The 19,391-nt window shown below is 34.1% G+C and overlaps 3 protein-coding genes across 3 annotated transcripts; 2 read left to right on the top strand and 1 right to left on the bottom strand.

Moving 5' to 3' along the window:
- Positions 1–2,136: 2,136 nt before the first annotated feature.
- Positions 2,137–6,144, top strand: LOC107027298 (probable glycosyltransferase At5g03795). The gene is made up of 6 exons (XM_015228475.2): positions 2,137–2,249; positions 3,051–3,643; positions 3,731–3,861; positions 3,962–4,310; positions 4,846–5,619; positions 5,709–6,144. The coding sequence occupies exons 2-5, from the start codon at positions 3,221–3,223 to the stop codon at positions 5,533–5,535; spliced, it is 1,593 nt and encodes a 530-aa protein (XP_015083961.1). The 5' UTR covers positions 2,137–2,249; positions 3,051–3,220; the 3' UTR covers positions 5,536–5,619; positions 5,709–6,144.
- Positions 6,145–6,504: 360 nt separating this feature from the next.
- On the bottom strand, positions 6,505–11,649 carry LOC107026942. Its single transcript, XM_015228083.2, has 5 exons — positions 11,213–11,649; positions 9,343–10,550; positions 8,430–8,576; positions 7,681–7,797; positions 6,505–7,595 (listed from the first exon to the last, which is right to left on the bottom strand). The coding sequence occupies exons 1-5, from the start codon at positions 11,505–11,507 to the stop codon at positions 6,993–6,995; spliced, it is 2,370 nt and encodes a 789-aa protein (XP_015083569.1). The 5' UTR covers positions 11,508–11,649; the 3' UTR covers positions 6,505–6,992.
- A 2,776-nt stretch (positions 11,650–14,425) lies between these two features.
- LOC107028933 (U4/U6 small nuclear ribonucleoprotein Prp31 homolog) lies at positions 14,426–18,667 on the top strand. The gene is made up of 8 exons (XM_015230182.2): positions 14,426–14,582; positions 14,671–14,736; positions 15,319–15,450; positions 15,864–16,756; positions 16,865–16,935; positions 17,347–17,449; positions 17,561–17,636; positions 18,297–18,667. Exons 1-8 carry the CDS (start codon positions 14,580–14,582, stop codon positions 18,402–18,404), a joined length of 1,452 nt encoding a protein of 483 aa, XP_015085668.1. The 5' UTR covers positions 14,426–14,579; the 3' UTR covers positions 18,405–18,667.
- Positions 18,668–19,391: the final 724 nt, after the last annotated feature.

Here is a 19,391-nt window from a genome sequence, read left to right as displayed (position 1 = left end):
TGGAAAGATCTCATAATTTATTATTTATCTTGTTCTTGCAAGTTGCAATTTTTTTTCAAAGTTCAAAAAATGTTACGTATTAAATACTTTTTAGAATATCCTATTCTTGATGGAATCTCTGTACTTTTTTTGTTTCTTTTATTGGAATATAAAAAGATATTATTTAAATGTACTACTTGCTCTGCTTTTTTTAATATAATATCATAATATCCTTTTAATAGAAGTTGATTCATAATATTTGTCATTTAAGAAAATCAGTATATAAATTTAAATATGTTTTCTATTTTATCCTTGTGAGTTAATAGCGTTGATAATATATACATTTGACTAATATAAAAAAACTAAGTGAATCATTCATGTTCATTGGTTAAATGAATTCATAGTCACAAATTGAAAAGTTGACTTCAAAAAATTTAAGTAAAAATAGAAGAGTAAACTTAATTAATTTCTTAATACAATTGAAATAAAAAATAATGACATATAAATATCTTAATACAATTGAAATAAAAAATAACGACATATAAATAGAAACAGAGTACAACTTGTCTAAGTACTTAGCCTCTTTTACGTCTAAATTCAATAGTGACACACAAAAACGACCAAATACAATATACATTTTTTTTCTATTTTTTTCTTATTCATTGGGCTCTTACTTCACGGATTTCCTGGAAACTGATTTTTTGTACTTTTGTTTGAAAAAATAGGAAGGAAAAGAGAAAAAAAAAGAAAATAAATAGAGTAAAAATGCACTACGTCAGTCCGTTTCAATTTATGGGACCCTAATATCAAAAATAAATGCTAATTTTATTCGTTCATTTTAATAAATTTAAAGAGTTTTATCATTATCTCTATTTACTTTATATCAAAAGTACATATTTCATTTTAACATCTATTTTAACGGGAGTTTTTCTTTCTTTTTACATACTAACTTTAATATTAAATAGATAGTAAAAATTGTTGTTTCAAAGCATTACTAAGAAGTGAGTCAGATCAATAAGAGCAAGTAATATAAACATAAAAGTATTTCATCGTGTTTTTAGACTCGATCTATAAATGTATAATATGTATTTTAATCGTACATTTGGCGTAGATTAATATTTACTGAAAATGAGTACATTCTTAGTGATAGGAGAAAAATTATTCCTCGTTAAACCGAAAGCAAAAGAAAAAAAGATATGTTCCTTTCTATTTTTTTATATATGTAATAAGCTAGCAAACCATGTTTGGTTAACTTCTTTTTTTCCTAAAAAAGAGGTTAAATTTGGATGCCTAAAAAGGAAAAAACATATCAATTTTCTTTGTCTGTTTTCTTCCAATGAAAAGAAATATGTGGTGTGGCTTAATTCAAAAGATTTCTGTAGAAACTAAGACTAGAGAAAAGTTGAAAGCATTGATTCGTCTAGTTTGATTTGACATAAAATTTTAAAAAAATAAAGATTAATTTTAATTATGTAATTTTAAATTAAAGTTACGTCAAATATATAAAATTGTCCTTTAATCTTATGGTCTTAAACATATTATGTGAAAAATTATTACCAAAAAATGAGAAAAATTATTCTTCTTGAAACAGACTAAAAAGAAAAGAAAATCATTCTTTTTTAAATAAATAAAAAAAGAGATCATTCTTTTTTAGACAATATTATATTTATCATAAGGTATAGAATTTGAATTCCACACGTCAGTATAGAAATAAAGAAAATAAAAGTATTTCTTAAAATGAAAAGGGAAAAATGAAATAAATTAAAAACATGAAGGTAAAAGAAAAGAAGTAAAAAGAAATGGATTAATTTCAAGGAAATAGTTTATAACGGTAAAATAAATTTGTGGTCTATTAGTTATGCACTTTTTCTTACTTTGAATATTTCAAAACTCAAATAACTATAATTTATATTTCGATAAATATTTGACGATGGTTTAGAAAAAAATAAACTTACCGATTTAATTATTTAAATATAAAACTTTAAAAAATAAAATATTTTGAGATTCCTTAAGAGGATTATTTTTTTTATGTCAAATCAAACACCGACACGTAAAAGTAGATTAAACGGGAGCAGTTGAAAGGAAATGAAGTATCGAAGAATTGACCAATAAATATGAAAACAGTTAGCGCCAATTTCGTTATTTTAATTCTCTTCTCAACTTTCCAAATCTCCATTTTTTCTTCTTTAATTTCTTCTTTCTTCTCTTAAATTTCTCCAGACTCTCCGACGTCGTATTGCTGACCTCCATTTGATCTTTGTACATTAAAGGTATCAAGTACACATGAAATTTGTTTTTATTATAATGTGCAACGACTTTATTTTTATGAATTCGTATCATATCGTTAATTTAGTTTGTGATCATTTCTTATAAAATATTCATACCAAATCTTTAAAATTGATGTCAATATTCAATAACAATTTGGTTGTTTCATTGTCAAAATGTAAATATTTGTCAAATTTTGTGAGGTGGAGTGTGGTTTTTTCAGTGCTAGTAGTTTGCATGCTCGTTCAGGAAGCTAATTTTAATTAAATATGTTAAATATTAAATTTAGAAAATCCGAGCATTACCGTCATTATTAAAATTCAAAATTCATAAAGTTTGAAATCCTAGTTTCTCTTCTGGTGTTTTTGATTTTGAGAGGTTTTTCCACACGAGAAATTTCGTTGGTGAGTTACCTGGTATCTATGCTGGTATCTATGTTGGTGAGAGGTAATAATATATCACGTGGAATAGTCGAGGTGAGAACAAGCTAACCTGAATACAACATTTTCTTTTGTGTCCATGGTTGGATACATAGTATTGCCTTTTTTTATGTAGGATCATAAATCTATATGTTGCTTTGCACTGCTTCCTTTGGTAGTTAGCAATGTTTTCTTCTTCTTTATACTTGGATTTGTTACTCTTGAGTTGATGGCCTTTCGTAAAACAACTTTACCTTCACGAGGTAGTAATAAGGTCTGTGTACACTCTACCCTCCCCAGAGGATTTCATTGGGTATGTTGTGGTTGTATCATAACACTACATGTTAGAATAAACTTAATGGTTTCTTTATCCTCTTGTTTTGTTAGATCTTCAAATTTTGAGCTGAAAGAACATGTTGGAGGTATGTGGTGGCTGTTTTAGGCTGCCAAATGAATTGAAATCCGATGTTCGTCGTCAATGTACATATCATTTCATTACCAAAGTTGGATTTTTGTAGTATAGGGAGGACTAAGGAGTACTATATTTGCCAAAAGATATGAGGAAATTCTTGCGGCGAATAGTTGTTGTTCTGTTTTTCAGAGTGAATTGGAAGAAACTCTTTGTTATAGGCACTATTTTAACAGTGTTTAGAGTTGTCTTTCAAATTTATAGCCTCCCTAATCCTTTAACTGAATGGATTACCTCTCCACCTTTGGATGTTGCATCGTACCAACGCCTAATAAATCATGGAAACAAATCGAGGGAACTTGAACTTTCAGTAACATCTGATAACCAGTTGAAAATGAGTAAGCATTTGGCCCCGGTTGTTTTACTCAACTCTACAGCCAGATCAAACCGATTGATGAGAGTTATGGAAAGACGAGCAAGACTCTTGAGGCGTAGGAGACGCAAGAGGCAGGGACGGATATTAGAAAAGATTGTGTATCCGCCTCCACCTGTTGTGCCTGATCACTTGCAAGTAAGTTTGATATTGTGCTTGTAAGCAATTATAAGTGATCGTATTTGTTTCTGGCATCTTGTTCTTCTCTAATGTAGTTATATACAGAGATTTATCGCGTCGTTGACACCAAATGAGGCACTTGCATATGCTAGAAGCGAGATTGAGAAAGCTCCTTTAGTCACCGATGATCCAGGCTTATATGCTCCTCTTTTTAGGAATATTTCCAACTTTAAGAGGTACAATCTCCCTCCGTTTCAAATTGAGTGACCTGTTTTGACTTGACACGGAGTTTAAGAAAGTAAAGAAAGACTTCACAATTTTTGGTTGACATTCCAGGAGCTATGAGATGATGGAACTTCTACTCAAAGTTTACATTTACAAAGAAGGAGACAGGCCTATTTTCCACGAACCTCATCTTCTGGGAATTTATTCGTCTGAGGGATGGTTCATGAAATTGATGGAGGAAAATCCTTATTTTGTCACTACGGACCCTGAGAAGGCTCACCTATTCTATCTGCCATATAGTTCACGACAGTTGCAGATGGCAGTTTATGTGCCTGGCTCTCATAATCTTAGGCCGTTGTCAGAATTCCTGCGGGACTACGTGAACATGCTAGCTGCAAAGTATCCCTTCTGGAATCGTACACACGGAACAGATCACTTTCTAGTTGCTTGCCATGATTGGGTATGCATCCACGTCTGTTATTCATGTAGTTTCTTGCTTTTGATATCTGTTATCATCTGTTGTTTATTGTGTTTCGTTTATCAGACTATTTTTTTGTTGTTATTCTTCCTTTTCTGAATGTTCTGTACTCTTTTCCTTGTTAGTTGTCACGTTTTCTTCACTGTAGATTTTCCCTTTTCCGAATTAACTACTTCGATTTGCTACGCTTGAGTCGAGTATCCTTCAGAAATAACCTCAACTCCACGAGGTATGGGTAAGGTCTGTGTATACTCTACCCGATCCCAGTTGTGGGATTTCACTAGGTGGTCAGACTTCTGTATCTGGTATATAGCATGTTATATAACATTATTTCATGGAAGTAGAGCGGGTGCTTCTATATTAATATTCCATGAGATTTTTAATAACCCAAAGTATAAGCTTTTAGATGAGATCATCACGCGTTTCAATATGGTATCAGAGTCAGACTCATCCCAGTTCACATGGTTTACCCGGTGTTGGACCCCATCTTACATCTTCGACATGAATTTTCTTACAGGGGCCTTACATTTTAAAGGATCACGAGGAGTTAATTCGAAACACTATAAAAGCTCTCTGCAATGCAGATATATCTGAAGGAATATTTAAAGCTGGAAAGGATGTTTCCCTTCCAGAGACCGCCATAAGAAATATCGGTAAGCCTCTAGTGAATGTTGGTGGAAAAAGAGTGTCACAACGCCCTATCCTCGCCTTTTTTGCTGGAAATATGCACGGGCCAGTCCGTCCTAAACTCCTCAAGTACTGGAGTGACCGAGATGAAGACATGAAAATTTACGGGCCTCTACCTACCGGTGTCTCAAGAATAATGTCTTATCCTGAACACATGAAATCAAGCAAGTTCTGTCTTTGTCCAATGGGTTTTGAAGTGAACAGTCCAAGGATTGTCGAGGCAATATACTACGAGTGTGTACCTGTGATCATTGCTGATAATCTTGCCCTCCCATTTGACGAAGTGCTCGATTGGAGTGCTTTCTCATTGATAGTTTCTGAGGAAGATATTCCTAAGCTGAAGGAGATTCTGTTAAGTATACCTTTAAGACGTTATCAGGTGATGCAAAATAACGTCAAGAGGGTGCAGAAACATTTTCATTGGAACGCGATGCCATTTAGATTTGATATCTTCCATATGATATTGCATTCCATTTGGTCTAGAAGACTCAACCAGTTTCAAGAATCACAGATATCATAACCCCTCTCGAGTTCATCGTGCTTTCAACTTGCCCCCCTACCTGATTGAACAGCAACATGAACCATTTGCTTCAGATGATATGAGGTACTGATCATAGCTTTTACCACTTCACTAGAAAAGAATACAAATGAATGTACAGTTGTTGATGAACCACATTTCTTTTCTGATGACAGAGGTTTCATCGGTTGGTTTTTCCACTCCGTTCGTGTATGCAACGACTGACAGCTGACAGATCCTGAATCCTGCAATGCACACTAAGCAGCAGGGGAAAAGATTACTGTCTCAAGCCCTCAGCATTTCATACGTTTTTCGCTATCTTCATGAGTTTTTTCCACTGCAAGTTGAATTCTCGAGCAGTATAAACCAGAAGATGCTCACAGAAACGAGTTAACGTGTACATAGAAAAGGAATTTACATTGCTGAATATGTTTCCAGACATGAAGGTGACAGTTCAAGATGTGCAGTTGATTTTGTCTGGGATAGTAACAATGTAGAATATTTACCAAGTAGGTTCATTTTGAAACCTCCTCGATGGGAAGTTACAGTGAATATTCAAAGTTAAAATTGTTTTTTATGTATATATAATAGATGTTGAATTCCTCTTAACTTTTTCGTATGTTTACTTATTTTTATTGTAAACTTCGTGAAATCACTGACTGCATCACTGTTATCAGGCAGAGAATCCCCCATCTACTTTTCTGATGTGTATGTATGGTGTATAATACCTGGTTCTTTTAAAAGGAAGCCAAATTATCTTCAACAACAAAGAGCAGCTGTTTAACTCAATAGACATGTTTTAAAGAACACAAAAACAAATATTTTGCCCCACATGGGCAGTATAATTTAGTACATCTATACAAATTTACGTTCAATTAACTTACCCCTGTGAGCTAACTTTTGAGTTTACGAAAATACGTCGTACCAAGAAGACATTATAATCAGAAAACAAGGAACACAAAGAGGTGAAACTTTCCAACAGACAATTTCCAAGCTCTTTAGGAATCTAATAAAACGATCTGCGATAGTTCTTTCACTTTACCGCGGTTAACAGTAAAACAAAAGGAGCAGAAATAATCCCATCGTCAACGAAAAGGTTTTGTGATTCTTAGTTGTGACTAGAGGAGACACAGCTCACAGCTCGTGACGGTTCTGGTGCACTGTACTTTATAAGGCACTAGAAAGCTTATAGCTTCAGCTAGGAGCAAGAACAATATCTGTAACAAGTGGAAGGACTGAAGGCCTACAAACAAACAAGTTGCTATATAAACTCTATAAGTCCATTTACAAACAAAACAAAAGGAAACCTTGCAAGCAAGCAGGCTTTTTCTTTGTTTCCTTTCTTTTTACTCTCTCTCTCTCACTCACTCTCCGAGTATTTCTGTTCTTTCTTGGTTCAGTCCTAGACCTATCTTTGTGTTCTTCATTCTGTTATGTTTGCTTGATCTCCCATGTAAACATTACCCAACTCCGAGAAAAGCTCTCCTGAGTAGACTAAAAGCAGCAATGACAAGCAACACCACTACCACCTTCTTTGATGCTAAGATCCTGAGATTCACCCTGATGCCATGCTCTCTCATGAACCGCACACCAGCTCCACGTAACATAAGAAGCCAGGAAATGAAAGAGCACAACACAACTTTGATCATTTCCATGGGTCCACAGACACTCCTTGCATCACTGGACACATCAACATATGACCAAACAGGACTCTCTTGGCTGCTCTCGACTTGGTTCAACCCAAGACTCTCGTTCAACCAGCCTGATAGCTTAACAAGCACCTTTGCCAGCCACCCAATTTCATCATCTGAGATGGGCCGCTTCATCCAATCACCCTTGTATTTGATATCGATCATTGCTCTATTTGTAAAACTCCTGGGTTTAAAGATTTCATCCCGCAGGTACTCACATTGTACAGTCTCTGGAGTATTCATGGACTTCATAATAGGGCCACCAAACAACTGGCACAGCTCCGATTTCATTCTATCCAAACGCTGGAGGTTTGGAGAAAGATTTTCTCCGCCAATTGATTGCAGTTCAGATTCTGCTCGCAATACAAACAGCTGAAAGACAGTTTGGCCTAAGTCAGTAACACAGAGATACAAGTGCAAACTACTCAGAACATCTGGAGTGCTAAATTTTGATCACCTGAAGCAACTTTTGTCCACCATCTTCACCATCACTGAAGAGTCGTAAATCTTTGTTCCAGTTCTCGTGCAAAAAGGAACCATCAGCATCAGTCTCAGATAGGCCATCCTCCCAGTCCTGACACAATGGAAAATGAATATAAGAATTGGAAGAAGCATACCAAGTGAAGGTATTCACACCCCTAACATAAGTTCATGACTATTGGAGCTAGCATGTATATGCATGCAGTAAGGCTCTACTAGAAAGAGCTACACATATGTTGTTAATACTTTCTTGAAAATCTGATGAAGCCCTAGCATAAGCAAAGCTCATTAGACACTTTGACATTTCATAATTTAGTAAGACCATTCCAAAGATACATGACCTAATTTTGGAAGATGATTATAGGTTTCATAATGGCAAACACAATACACATAAATTACTCCTCTCTTTATGAAAGCAGAAATCAAATTTCAAGACCTAACCTCATCTCTCCAAATGGCTCATAGATGTTGGTTGAAATGTGCAAGTGAAGATTGGGCACATAAGATAAAATAATATAAAGTTATTCACATCTTTTTTCTATTTCCATTCATTACTTTAAGGGAATTACACATCATCTACATGAATCATACTGTAACCACTATTACTATTGCAGAGGTCAGCATTTCTTCACTTACTTTTGATGCTTGCTGATAAGATATTTCTATCGGCAAAATGAGAGTACATTTCATTTAAGGAAGCACTGGTAAGACAAGCTATTAGAGTACCTGTAATTGCTCACGAATAGCAGGAACATATCTATGCAAAGCATTGAGCATTGATTTAGATGATCCAGCTGGTTTCGAATGGAATACAATATCCACATTTTTTATGAGGTCCATCAGTTCTGCAGATGATGTTAGTATTGTTATCACCTGCACAATTAAAGCATAGTTTAGAAAGGGACAAGGAGAACGATAGTGAAATAAAATCATGTGGAAAGCCTAACTAATCTAAAAGTCAATAAGGATAAAGACATGGAATGCTTTTAAGAACGCTAAAGAGTAACAACAAATGCTCTAAGGGGCAGGGCAGCACAGTGCACTCAACTAACAACATATGCTCTGAGACACAAAATTAGAGGAGTTGGTCCAAAATATTTTGATCAACAGCCCCTGGTGAGATGCTCCAGTCTGTTCACAATTTCTTTCTAATATTAGCAAAATTGAGATGACGGCCAAACTCAAGGCTACTGTGCCATTAGATCTTACAATCCCATGTTCAATTGTACCATGATTCATGGTTTTGGCAAGGCAACTAAGACCATTGTCTTCTGTCCTCTATTACCATGCGAGTTATTACATCAGACTCTTCAAAGTAGCACAAAAACACTTCCAAAGAACAAAGAAAAGTAATTAGTATTACCAACAATTGCCAATATGAAAATCCATAGTATTTGTTGAAACTGAAACCACAAGACTGGTGTTCTCTGGAGCAGTTCTCATTTAGCTAGTGAAAGCTAAAGTAGTCATATAAAGGTAATTGATGACCAGACGTGCCATACAAAGACCATGCACAAAACTGGCAGTACATGTCATGCATTCAGCCACTCATTATTGCAACAAACACCCAACTAATATGCACCAGAAGCTTCTCTAAAATAGTAACCAACAAAAGGAAAGATTTGAAAATGGAACAGACCTTTGAAACCATCTTGACTATCACTTCTGGATCTGTGTGAAGAAACTTGTGGGCAAAACCAATAAAATGCATGACCAAAGCGCTGTAGTATAAGTAGTTAGCTAATACAAAAACTTGCCAAGAAGAGGTATAACCTTGTGGCATTGATGGGGTAACCTCCTTTAATGTACCTCTATTAGACTTCCCCAGATCCGCATCAAGTTCTGCAAATTCTTCCATAGATATAGACCAGGGCTCCAGGTAACTAACCCACAAGGTGAACACCTGAGATGCATTCTTAATAGAACTTTCCATTGGACAATACAGGAATGTCCTCAATATAAATCTGTACAATGGCCTCTGAATCCACGAGTTCCAAGAATTACCAGAATTCATGACGGGAACAGCATTTCTTGACTGAGAAGCACCGAATGTCCCCCCAACTTTCCACTTAGGACTTTCAGTGTAGTCAACCTGGTCAATTTTATCACTTGATGCAATCGAACTTAGATTCAGATATTTGACACACACATTTACTACTTCACCTAATCCTGAAGTTGGAGGAATCTCACCCAGTACTGACCGGAAAGGGAATGTCACGCCAAATGATTTGCACAAGTTTACAGGCAATGGTGAGAAATCATTATCAACTAACCAAAAATATATGAGAGTGTTAACCATGAACTCTGCTTTTTCAACAATTGGAGTCTCATAGGAAAAAGAGTAGTGAAGCAGTGAGCTCCTATATGGTTGATGTGCCTTCATATCAGCTACAGGCACATATGCACGGAGATATGCATACAAGAGACGCATATACAAATCGCCCTCATTCTTCTGCTCCATCCCACGTTTGGTACTTGATAAACCTGGAATCGAATAAGCCCAATTCTCCAATCTAAACCTTCTGCTTCTTCTAACACTTACAGTTTGAGGGCCCTCACTGTTACCTCGACAAACAGGGTAATAGACAAACCAGAACATGTAATATTCAAACACATTCAACTGAACCTGAAATGAAGAACCCTTAACTGAGTCCTCCTTCAACCTATTCTTGAACAACGGGCATAAGTCAGACAAAACCAAAGAATCCCTTTCATTTTGAAGCATATAACGAACCCATTCGGGTAACCTTTCTACAGGAAATACATATTTAACCAGAGACAGCCCATCCGCAGCCACAATAGAAGATAGCAACACACCAGTGGGCGATAATAAGCTGAAAATTCTACCTGTAAACAATAACATTTGTTACCAAAAAAACAAAGACAGTTCATCGCAAAACATAAAAAGTAGTTCTAAAAATTTTTTAAAAAACTTTCTGGAAACAAAGGAGGATTATAGGTTCACATAAAACTCACATAATAAGCTGAGCATCTACCTGTAAACCAGAACATTTGGGATAACATAAAATAAAATGACTAAAGCATCGCAATACGCAAAAAATGAAAAATTCCAAAAGATGTAGAGGTTTCTGAATGAGCTTTCTAGATGAATAATTCACGATATTCACCAAATAATGGGAGGAAAGATCAATTTATAAGCTGAAATTCTACCTGCAAACTATAGCAATTTGCAGATAAAACATAAAACAAAAATGTCACACAACAATCCTAGAATATGTGGCGGCTTATAAATTCGCTTTCAGAAATGTGTAGTCTAGATAGTCATCAAGTAATGGCATTAAAAAAACAACTAATTAGCTAAGAACGCTAACTGCTATTCATGACAATGTGATGATAAATGTATAAACAGTTACTAGACCATCCTAAAAGCTTACACACATTAGATTATAAGAAATTATACTTATTTGTAAGGAGTAATCTAACAAAACGGAAGTAAATACAAAGCAATCAGCTCCGAAATGGAAACGCGCAGAGTTTCAGAAGCAAACCTGCGAGCTGAGTATCATTGGATAAAGTGGCGATATCTATCCATCCAGAAGGAGACATAGACTTGACAGCAGCTGAAGCAGAAGACGATTCATCGAACCCGAAAATTTTACATATTAGGGTTGGGAAAGTGATGGAGAAGAACCATCGGGTCTGGTCAGCTGTATGCTTGTGTAGAAACGACTCAACGGCATCGCACGCAGCGAGGATCTGCAGCGGCGACGAGGCGGCGAGTATGGTGGCGGCGATATCGGAGGATTTCGACTGAGTATCCGTTGCGTAGCCACGAGAAATCATTTTCGCATGACAATGTAAAGGAGCTTTGAGTGAAGAGAGATTTGAGGGTTTAGGGGTTTTTAAACGATGGGGATGGGGAGTGCAAATGGCGCCTTTTATATGGGACAAGACAAGAGGAGAAGAAGAGGATTTGTGGGTAATTATTCTGGAAACCCGTGGGGCGTTTCGATGATAAATTTTAAATACTCTATTTAAAAATTTAATAAGAATTTTATTATTTGGTTATCTATATAAATAATTATTTATATATAATTTTAGATAAATATTATAAAAGTTGAGAGTCGACGGTCGAATAGGGGGCGTGGGCACTGGACGGTGTGAAAAGGGACTTCGAGTATGAACCAAATTGTTGAGGTGAGAGTTATGTTATGTTTTTTAATTGAATATATTAGAAATAATGTTTACGTGTAAATATATTTAAATTTTTAAAAATTTAAAAATAAAAAAATGAGTTGAAAATATGTTATACATCGTTTTTGAAATTTCAAAATATAAATTGATTTTTTTATGATGGAATATTAATTTTAAAATAATGTGAAAAAGTATTAAGTATTTTCTAAAAAGTAAATAGTAGTATTACTTTTATACCCAAATGGTACTTTATGCGTGGCGTTTCATTTTTATTTTTTATTTTTGAAATTTTCAAAAACTGATTCCTAATACTGCACTAAAATTTTAATTGATTTAAATCCTATATTATAAAACTTATTTGGAAATGACGTTTTCAAAACGTCGTTTTGATTTTGGTACCTGCTTCATTGTGATTTTCCTTCTTTTAGGACCCACTGGCACCGTACGTAGGTTTGAAAAGACCGACTTTGAATGTTGAATGGACTATTGTGTGTTTGGACTTATATTTAATATTAAATATTTTCCAAAGGGGATAAGAAATTTGAACTTTGAGATGTATGTACATGTTTGGATGATATTTGGTTAAGCTGAAAAAAATATATATTTTGAAGTTAAATAGTAAATAATATTTGATTTTTTTATTTTGTTTGGATATAAAGTTTGATTGAAAAAATATTTGTGAAAGTTTATGATTTTAGAAGCAAAAATTATTATCTAACTTGAAATATAATTAAAATAATATGTAAATATTTTTATTGAGTGTCTTAATTAATGTAGTTTATAGCCAAACAGAAACGAAGAGGAGACAAGACATTACATGCTTTTGTAAAGCTTCGTCAAATAATTTTTATTTTTTTTACAAATATCTATATCTTTGTCTATGCGCGTTATTTGAATAAAATTTTGATTAATTTGAAATTTATGTGTTACAAGATTTATTTTTTAAAATGATGTTTTGTTTTCGAAATAAATTTTTTATTTTCAAAAAAATTGAAATCTTTAATTAAAAAAGAAAGAAATATTAAGTATCTTAGATGGTATACCTATACTTTACTATTCTCTTGCATTCCCTGTGTAAATTGATACTCTTATTTGGTTATTATAATATGTAATTCTAATAATTTAATTATAACTTGATTTAGAGAAAAGTTAGATAATAAAAATCTTTTACGCATAATTTTATTCTGTATTCTATAAAAGATCATTTTCATAATTTAGAAGTCTTAACTTTATAGTCATATAATACTAACTTTATCCAGTTAAAAGACTCTCTTTAAATAATACAAATTGTAACAAGCATTGGTTGCGTGCCTTCACAGCACTTCGTTTGTGTGAGATGTGTATTGGAGAAAACAATTATGATTTTCTTTCCAAGCTTATTTTTATTTAGTAGTCAAAGTTGTAGGTGAACAAAGTATGTTATGATCAAATTTTTTTCTTTAGATAAATGTAAAAAATATTACTTATTTAATATGAATTTTTTTAGTGTTTGATTGGATAAGATTTTCAAAAATTAGTCTATAATAATATTTTTAAATTATAATTTACAGTTTAATTATGTATCAAATAACATCTTGAATGAAAGTAAATTTTCATAGTTATAATTACTTATATCTTTGTGTTGAGAAAAGGATTAATCAAATCCTTTCATAACAAATCATTATTAGCTTTGACTCTTCATTGCCATTAATCAAGCCTAATTTCAAAATGTCGGGTGTTGAAGTCTCAATTTTAAAAGGATGTGGTCAATGAATAATGAAAGCTACTCCATCTTAACTAGAGTCTCAAGTACGAGCACTAACTAACACTATGTTTGGATTAATGTTATCCATTGTATTGTTATTACACCTACAATGTTTGTTTTGATTATTACTTAAGATGTATTGTACTATATTATTAAATTTTGTTGTTACATAACAATGAAAACTCTTATTTTATGGAACAACCAATTTGGTGTGTTCTCATTGTTTCTTAATTTCTTTTTTCAATTATATATTTACATAATATTTTAAAATATGATTTTACCCTTTATCGTAATTATTTAAATCTAGTCAAACCTCCTACCCTAGAATAATTAAGAATATTTTAGTAAATTTATAAATTACAATACAGTACGATACAATTAAGCTAAACAATTAAAATGTTATTAAACAACAACAAACAATACAGTTTAGTCAAACATTCTATCTATCATATAATACAGTATAATTGAATACAATACAATACAATACAATACATTATGAAACAATGGGGGACAATGATTCAAACAAAGTGTAAGAAAAAATTATTAGTAGAAAGCGCTACCCCCTAATGGATCGCCATCTGACATGAATATGAAATAGTCAGCCTCCAATTTAGATACCCGACATCAGATGAGAAAAATTTCATATAGGACAAACAAACATAAATAAATTCTAAATGGTTAAAATTTGAATAATTTTAATTTTTTTGATTACATCTTAAATAGCGTTTCTTCAAGCATGGGCTTGGTCTAGCACATTCATCTGGGCTTCAATAAGCGGACCCAGCCCATTAACTAGAGTCGGTTCTTTCAGAATCCGAATTTCTTATTTCTCTGTTGTTGTAATTTTTTGTTCACTTTTCTTCTGCTTATATTTTAACAAAATTCCGTTTTTCTATATCCTTCCTGTTAATTTCTTCGCAGATTACTGTTTGCAGCCAAATCATCAACTGGTCTGCTGGAGTTTTGGCGCAGGAATAATGGTAATTAGCCAATTTTCTTAATTTTCGTGTTTTGTATATTTGGATTGATTATTGATTTAGGGTTTTAATAGATTTTACCTGGTCTCAGGCAACTCTTGCTGATTCTTTCCTGGCAGATCTGGACGAGTTGTCCGATAATGAAGCTGATGTTATTGTGAGTATATTGTTTTCACTCTTTTTTTTCTGCTCATTACACTCTGTTTGTATGGTCGTTATGGATTGTTTCATAATGTATAGTATTGTATTATGTTTATATCGTACTGGATTGTTTCAATAAATACAACAGGTTGATAGATTGTGTCTTCTCTTTATTTACATAATATCTTACATCAACGAATAAACCTGCGCAAGTAGAGCAAAGGATAAAATAGGATTATTAAATAATGAGTTAAGTCCAGATGAGAAGAAAATAGTAAGGTAATGGTGTGATCAAACAAAATCGATCCTTACACCAAAAATGTTACTTTCCGTTGTTACCTAAAGATGGATTTAAACGACACGATACAATAATCAAAACAAACATTGCATTTAAACTAACAATACAATACAACGGGTAGCAACCATCCAACAAGGTGTTAGAAATCTCCGTTTCTTTGTTTTCTATTTTTCTCTGTAACTTTTCTATGTTTAGGGTTGGGAGAAGATTGTGGGTGGAAGATGTTGTCCATTCGGTTATCAAATTCCTTTCCTATCTTCATTTAGTTTGGACTGACTTTTCTCCGCTTTATTTAACCAGGATGAGGAGAATCTTGATGTTGATCAGATGGAGGAAGATGGAGACTTGGCAGACATTGAAGCACTTAATTATGATGATCTAGACAATGTCTCCAAGCTGCAAAAATCACGTCGCTATGTTGACATAATGCAGGTTTATACCCACCTTATCTTTAATTTCATTACATCATGTCCCTGGTTATACTTATACACAACGTGGACTGCCCACAAGTACTTTTTACCCTTCTTCTCTGTTTGAATTCAAAGGTCTTGTATGGTTTTTATCTCTGAAGTCTAGATTGGTGTTTCTTTGATTCCTGTCACCTTTTCTCTTTCATCATGCTTCACTTCTTCTTATATCATGTTAACATGGACAGGTAAGTGAAATAATCCCTGTAGCTTCCCTTTTCACACATGGGTTTAAATAAGAGTTAAATATCGTATGTGTTAGTTTGAAATTTAGAGGATTTTATTTTCTGTTATCCTCTAATTCTAGTCTTCAAACTATCCGCTTTTCCTACGGTGCTAGGAGTAATTTCAAATGGTGATATGCTATTAATGTTGCAGAAAGTTGAAGATGCACTTGAGAAGGAGTCTGATGTCACGAATAAAGGTGTTGTTCTTGAAGATGAACCAGAGTATCAGTTGATTGTAGACTGTAATGCTTTATCAGTTGACATTGAGAATGAAATCGTTATAATCCACAACTTCATACGTGACAAGTATCGATTGAAATTTCCTGAGTTAGAGTCACTTGTTCATCACCCGATTGATTATGCCCGGGTTGTTAAAAAAATTGGAAATGAAATAGATCTGACTCTTGTTGACTTGGAAGGACTCCTACCCTCAGCTATTATCATGGTTGTGTCTGTTACGGCATCAACTACGAGTGGCAAGCCATTGCCAGAAGATGTGTTACAGAAGACGGTGGAAGCATGTGATAGAGCCCTTGCTCTTGATTCAGCAAAGAAAAAGGTTCTCGATTTTGTTGAGAGTCGAATGGGGTATATTGCTCCTAATCTTTCTGCTGTAGTTGGGAGTGCAGTTGCTGCAAAACTTATGGGTACTGCTGGTGGTCTCTCATCGTTGGCGAAAATGCCTGCTTGTAATGTCCAGCTTCTTGGTGCCAAAAGGAAGAATTTAGCAGGGTTCTCCACAGCAACATCCCAATTTCATGTGGGTTATATTGAGCAAACAGAATTATTTCAGAGTACACCTCCTTCCTTAAGGATGCGAGCCTGTAGACTGCTGGCAGCAAAATCTACTTTAGCTGCACGTGTTGACTCGATCAATGGAGACCCGGTTGGTAAAACTGGAAGATCTCTTAGGGAAGAGATACGTAAAAAGATAGAGAAGTGGCAAGAGCCACCTCCTGCAAAGCAGCCAAAGCCTCTTCCAGTCCCTGATTCCGAGCCTAAGAAAAAGAGAGGTGGGCGTCGTCTGAGAAAGATGAAAGAAAGGTATGGATGTTTCCACTTCATCTCATGTGAACTACAGCTTCCAGAGTTATATATGGTGAAGCACATGTTTTTTTGATTTACATAAGTGTTTTTGTTGTATTTCATCAGATATGCTATCACGGACATGCGGAAACTAGCAAATAGGATGCAGTTCGGAATACCTGAAGAAAGCTCCTTAGGTAATACCAACCAGCTCAATGCCAACCCCTCACCTTCTAAATCAAATAGAAGTTCCAGAAACAAGAGCAAAAAGTGAAAATGGAAAAAGTTTGTTTAAAACTGTACTTAGGTTAAATGCTTTTATTATCTTAGTATTTGTTGTGGTGATCGATCGCCATGTTGTTTGCTAACTACATATTGTATGAAATCTTTTATGCGAGCATTCATGTGTGTTAGGTATATAATGTCTGTTAGTACATGTTACAATTTCTTGCTAGTATTCACAATTTTGTGAGATGAGAAAACTCGAACCTAATCTGAGATGGTTAACTCCTGGTGATTCTTAGGATTTTGTTTTCAGCTTTTCTTTTATAAGTGTAGACGAGACTGATGTTGTTCTTCACTTCATATTTGATCTTTCTGGGAACTAGGTGATGGACTAGGAGAGGGCTATGGCATGCTTGGTCAAGCTGGAAGTGGTAAACTGCGTGTGTCAGTTGGTCAGAGCAAGCTTGCTGCCAAAGTAGCTAAGAAGTATGTCTCTCTTCTCTTCTCTTTTCCCAGCAAAGGGGTCTCACTTGTGAAACATTGATGACCAGTGTATTTTGCACTTACACTGTTTCTTATTGCTCGACAATTTTCCAGATTCAAGGAGAAGAGTTATGGAAGCAGTGGTGCTACATCAGGCTTGACTTCAAGTTTGGCCTTTACTCCTGTGCAAGTAAGCTCTGTTTTGTTGTTTAATTACTTATTGATGTTTCATTCTTGTCAAGCAACTATGAGATTCTCTAAGGTAATGCATGTGGAGTCAGATGGCGGAGTTGTGTACTCTTTATGTTTTATGTGATGTTTTAAGACGCGTTATGAAACACCAATCTGTATAGAAGTCTAAGGCACCTCACAGCAAATGGGACTATGTACTCAGTTTAGGCAACAGTCTAATTCTTAATTCTTTGGGAATATGCTTGCTATGCAATAGCAAAATGATTTGGGAATATGCTTGTTAAGTTTCCATGTAGTCCCAAATCTTCGTGAAGGCGCAGCAGGAATCACAATGTAATTTGTGGTACCGCTGAGTTTTTGCCAAATAATATGTAATGTAGGTGGATGGGAATAAGCTTGTCTACATGTGCACCTTTTAAGTTTTAAGGTTGCCCCTTTACACTTGTAATGCCATACTCTGATTTGGTCATCTTCTTTAGATTGTGGTTCTTTTTCATTGCACTTCATCGTGTCTTGGTTCATCGGCATCCTGAATAAGTTGGATAGGTCTAATTCAGTCAATCCTTTTATTCTCCTCCCCCTCCCCCAAACTCCCCCTTTCTTTTTTGAGTGCTTCTGTCTTTTGTGTTGGTTATCCTGATGCTAACGTTAATGTCAGGGTATCGAGCTATCAAATCCTCAGGCACTTGCAAATCAGCTTGGCAGTGGAACTCAGAGCACCTATTTTTCGGATACTGGAACGTTTTCCAAGATTAAGAGAACATGAACAAGACCTAGTGGGCACCAATGTCCGGGTTCTTCCCGATTCAGTGCAGTAAGACTCTGTACTAAAATGCAAGCGTTTGTTTTTCTTGATCGTGTTTTTGATAGAAGAAAACACTATGCAAATCGTTTGATACATTAGACGGAGCTATATGTACATCAGAGTTAACTAGACGTGCGATCTAATACTCTACTGTATTGTCGCCTGTCCAAAATGAATGTGATAATTGAAAAAATTGAAAAAATTGCACCTCTTTGCTCCTCATCCTAGCAATTGGATTTGGTACCGTAATTATATTAGAAAAATCACTAACACATCTATTTAAGGGTAATATTACATGTTTTAGATCTAGTTTAAGTATTACTACTTGTAACATTTTCATGTTAAGTTATAACAAAACATTTTTTCATTTGTAAATTAATTAATTTCACTTTATTAACTAGTTTTTCCTTTTATAATTATATTTTAGTTAATAGGTAAGATAAGCAGCATTAATAAGGAGAATCAATGGTAATTATCTATTACGTGAAAATTTTATAACCGACATCTATAGGACTAAGTTATGACATCATTTTTTTATCTTTCAAGTTTGACAATAAATAATTATAGGTTATAACATTTTGCTAAGTTAAAGATTTTAAAAAATGTTGAATACTAATTTGTTAAAAAAATAATAAATGAAACACAAAAATTTTAGGTAATAGAAAATTTGAAAATATTAATCATAATTGATGGTAGACATAAAATTTAGGGAGACATATAATTATTTATTGTTAAAATTTGAAAGATAAAAGAATAATATCATAAATTTTGATGGGATAACTTATGTTAAAAATTATATGTTTGGTTAGTTGTATTTAACATATATGTTTACAAGCATACCTTTCCTGAATGTAATAAGTAATGTATGAAAAGTCTTTAAGGGATATTTTTGTCATTTAGTCATTTTTTTTCGGAATTGCTATGTCGCCCAAAGAAAGGGGATAACTT

The sequence above is a fragment of the Solanum pennellii genome, chromosome 8, assembly GCF_001406875.1.
Source record: "Solanum pennellii chromosome 8, SPENNV200".
NCBI lineage: Eukaryota > Viridiplantae > Streptophyta > Magnoliopsida > Solanales > Solanaceae > Solanum > Solanum pennellii.
The sequence above is the reverse complement of the archived record's forward strand: the minus strand, read 5'-3'. Positions and strand labels throughout refer to the sequence as shown.

Excerpts from the sequence above, each read along its gene's own strand:
- LOC107027298 (XM_015228475.2), top strand. The coding sequence starts at position 3,221 with ATGAGGAAATTCTTGCGGCGAATAGTTGTTGTTCTGTTTTTCAGAGTG. Across the intron at positions 3,862-3,961 it reads AATATTTCCAACTTTAAGAG|GAGCTATGAGATGATGGAAC; the intron begins GTACAATCTCCC and ends TTGACATTCCAG. Across the intron at positions 4,311-4,845 it reads TAGTTGCTTGCCATGATTGG|GGGCCTTACATTTTAAAGGA; the intron begins GTATGCATCCAC and ends ATTTTCTTACAG.
- LOC107026942 (XM_015228083.2), bottom strand. The coding sequence starts at position 11,507 with ATGATTTCTCGTGGCTACGCAACGGATACTCAGTCGAAATCCTCCGAT. Across the intron at positions 10,551-11,212 it reads CAATGATACTCAGCTCGCAG|GTAGAATTTTCAGCTTATTA; the intron begins GTTTGCTTCTGA and ends TATTGTTTACAG. Across the intron at positions 7,596-7,680 it reads GTGGACAAAAGTTGCTTCAG|CTGTTTGTATTGCGAGCAGA; the intron begins GTGATCAAAATT and ends ACTGTCTTTCAG.
- LOC107028933 (XM_015230182.2), top strand. Across the intron at positions 14,737-15,318 it reads ATAATGAAGCTGATGTTATT|GATGAGGAGAATCTTGATGT; the intron begins GTGAGTATATTG and ends TTATTTAACCAG. Across the intron at positions 16,757-16,864 it reads CTGAGAAAGATGAAAGAAAG|ATATGCTATCACGGACATGC; the intron begins GTATGGATGTTT and ends GTATTTCATCAG.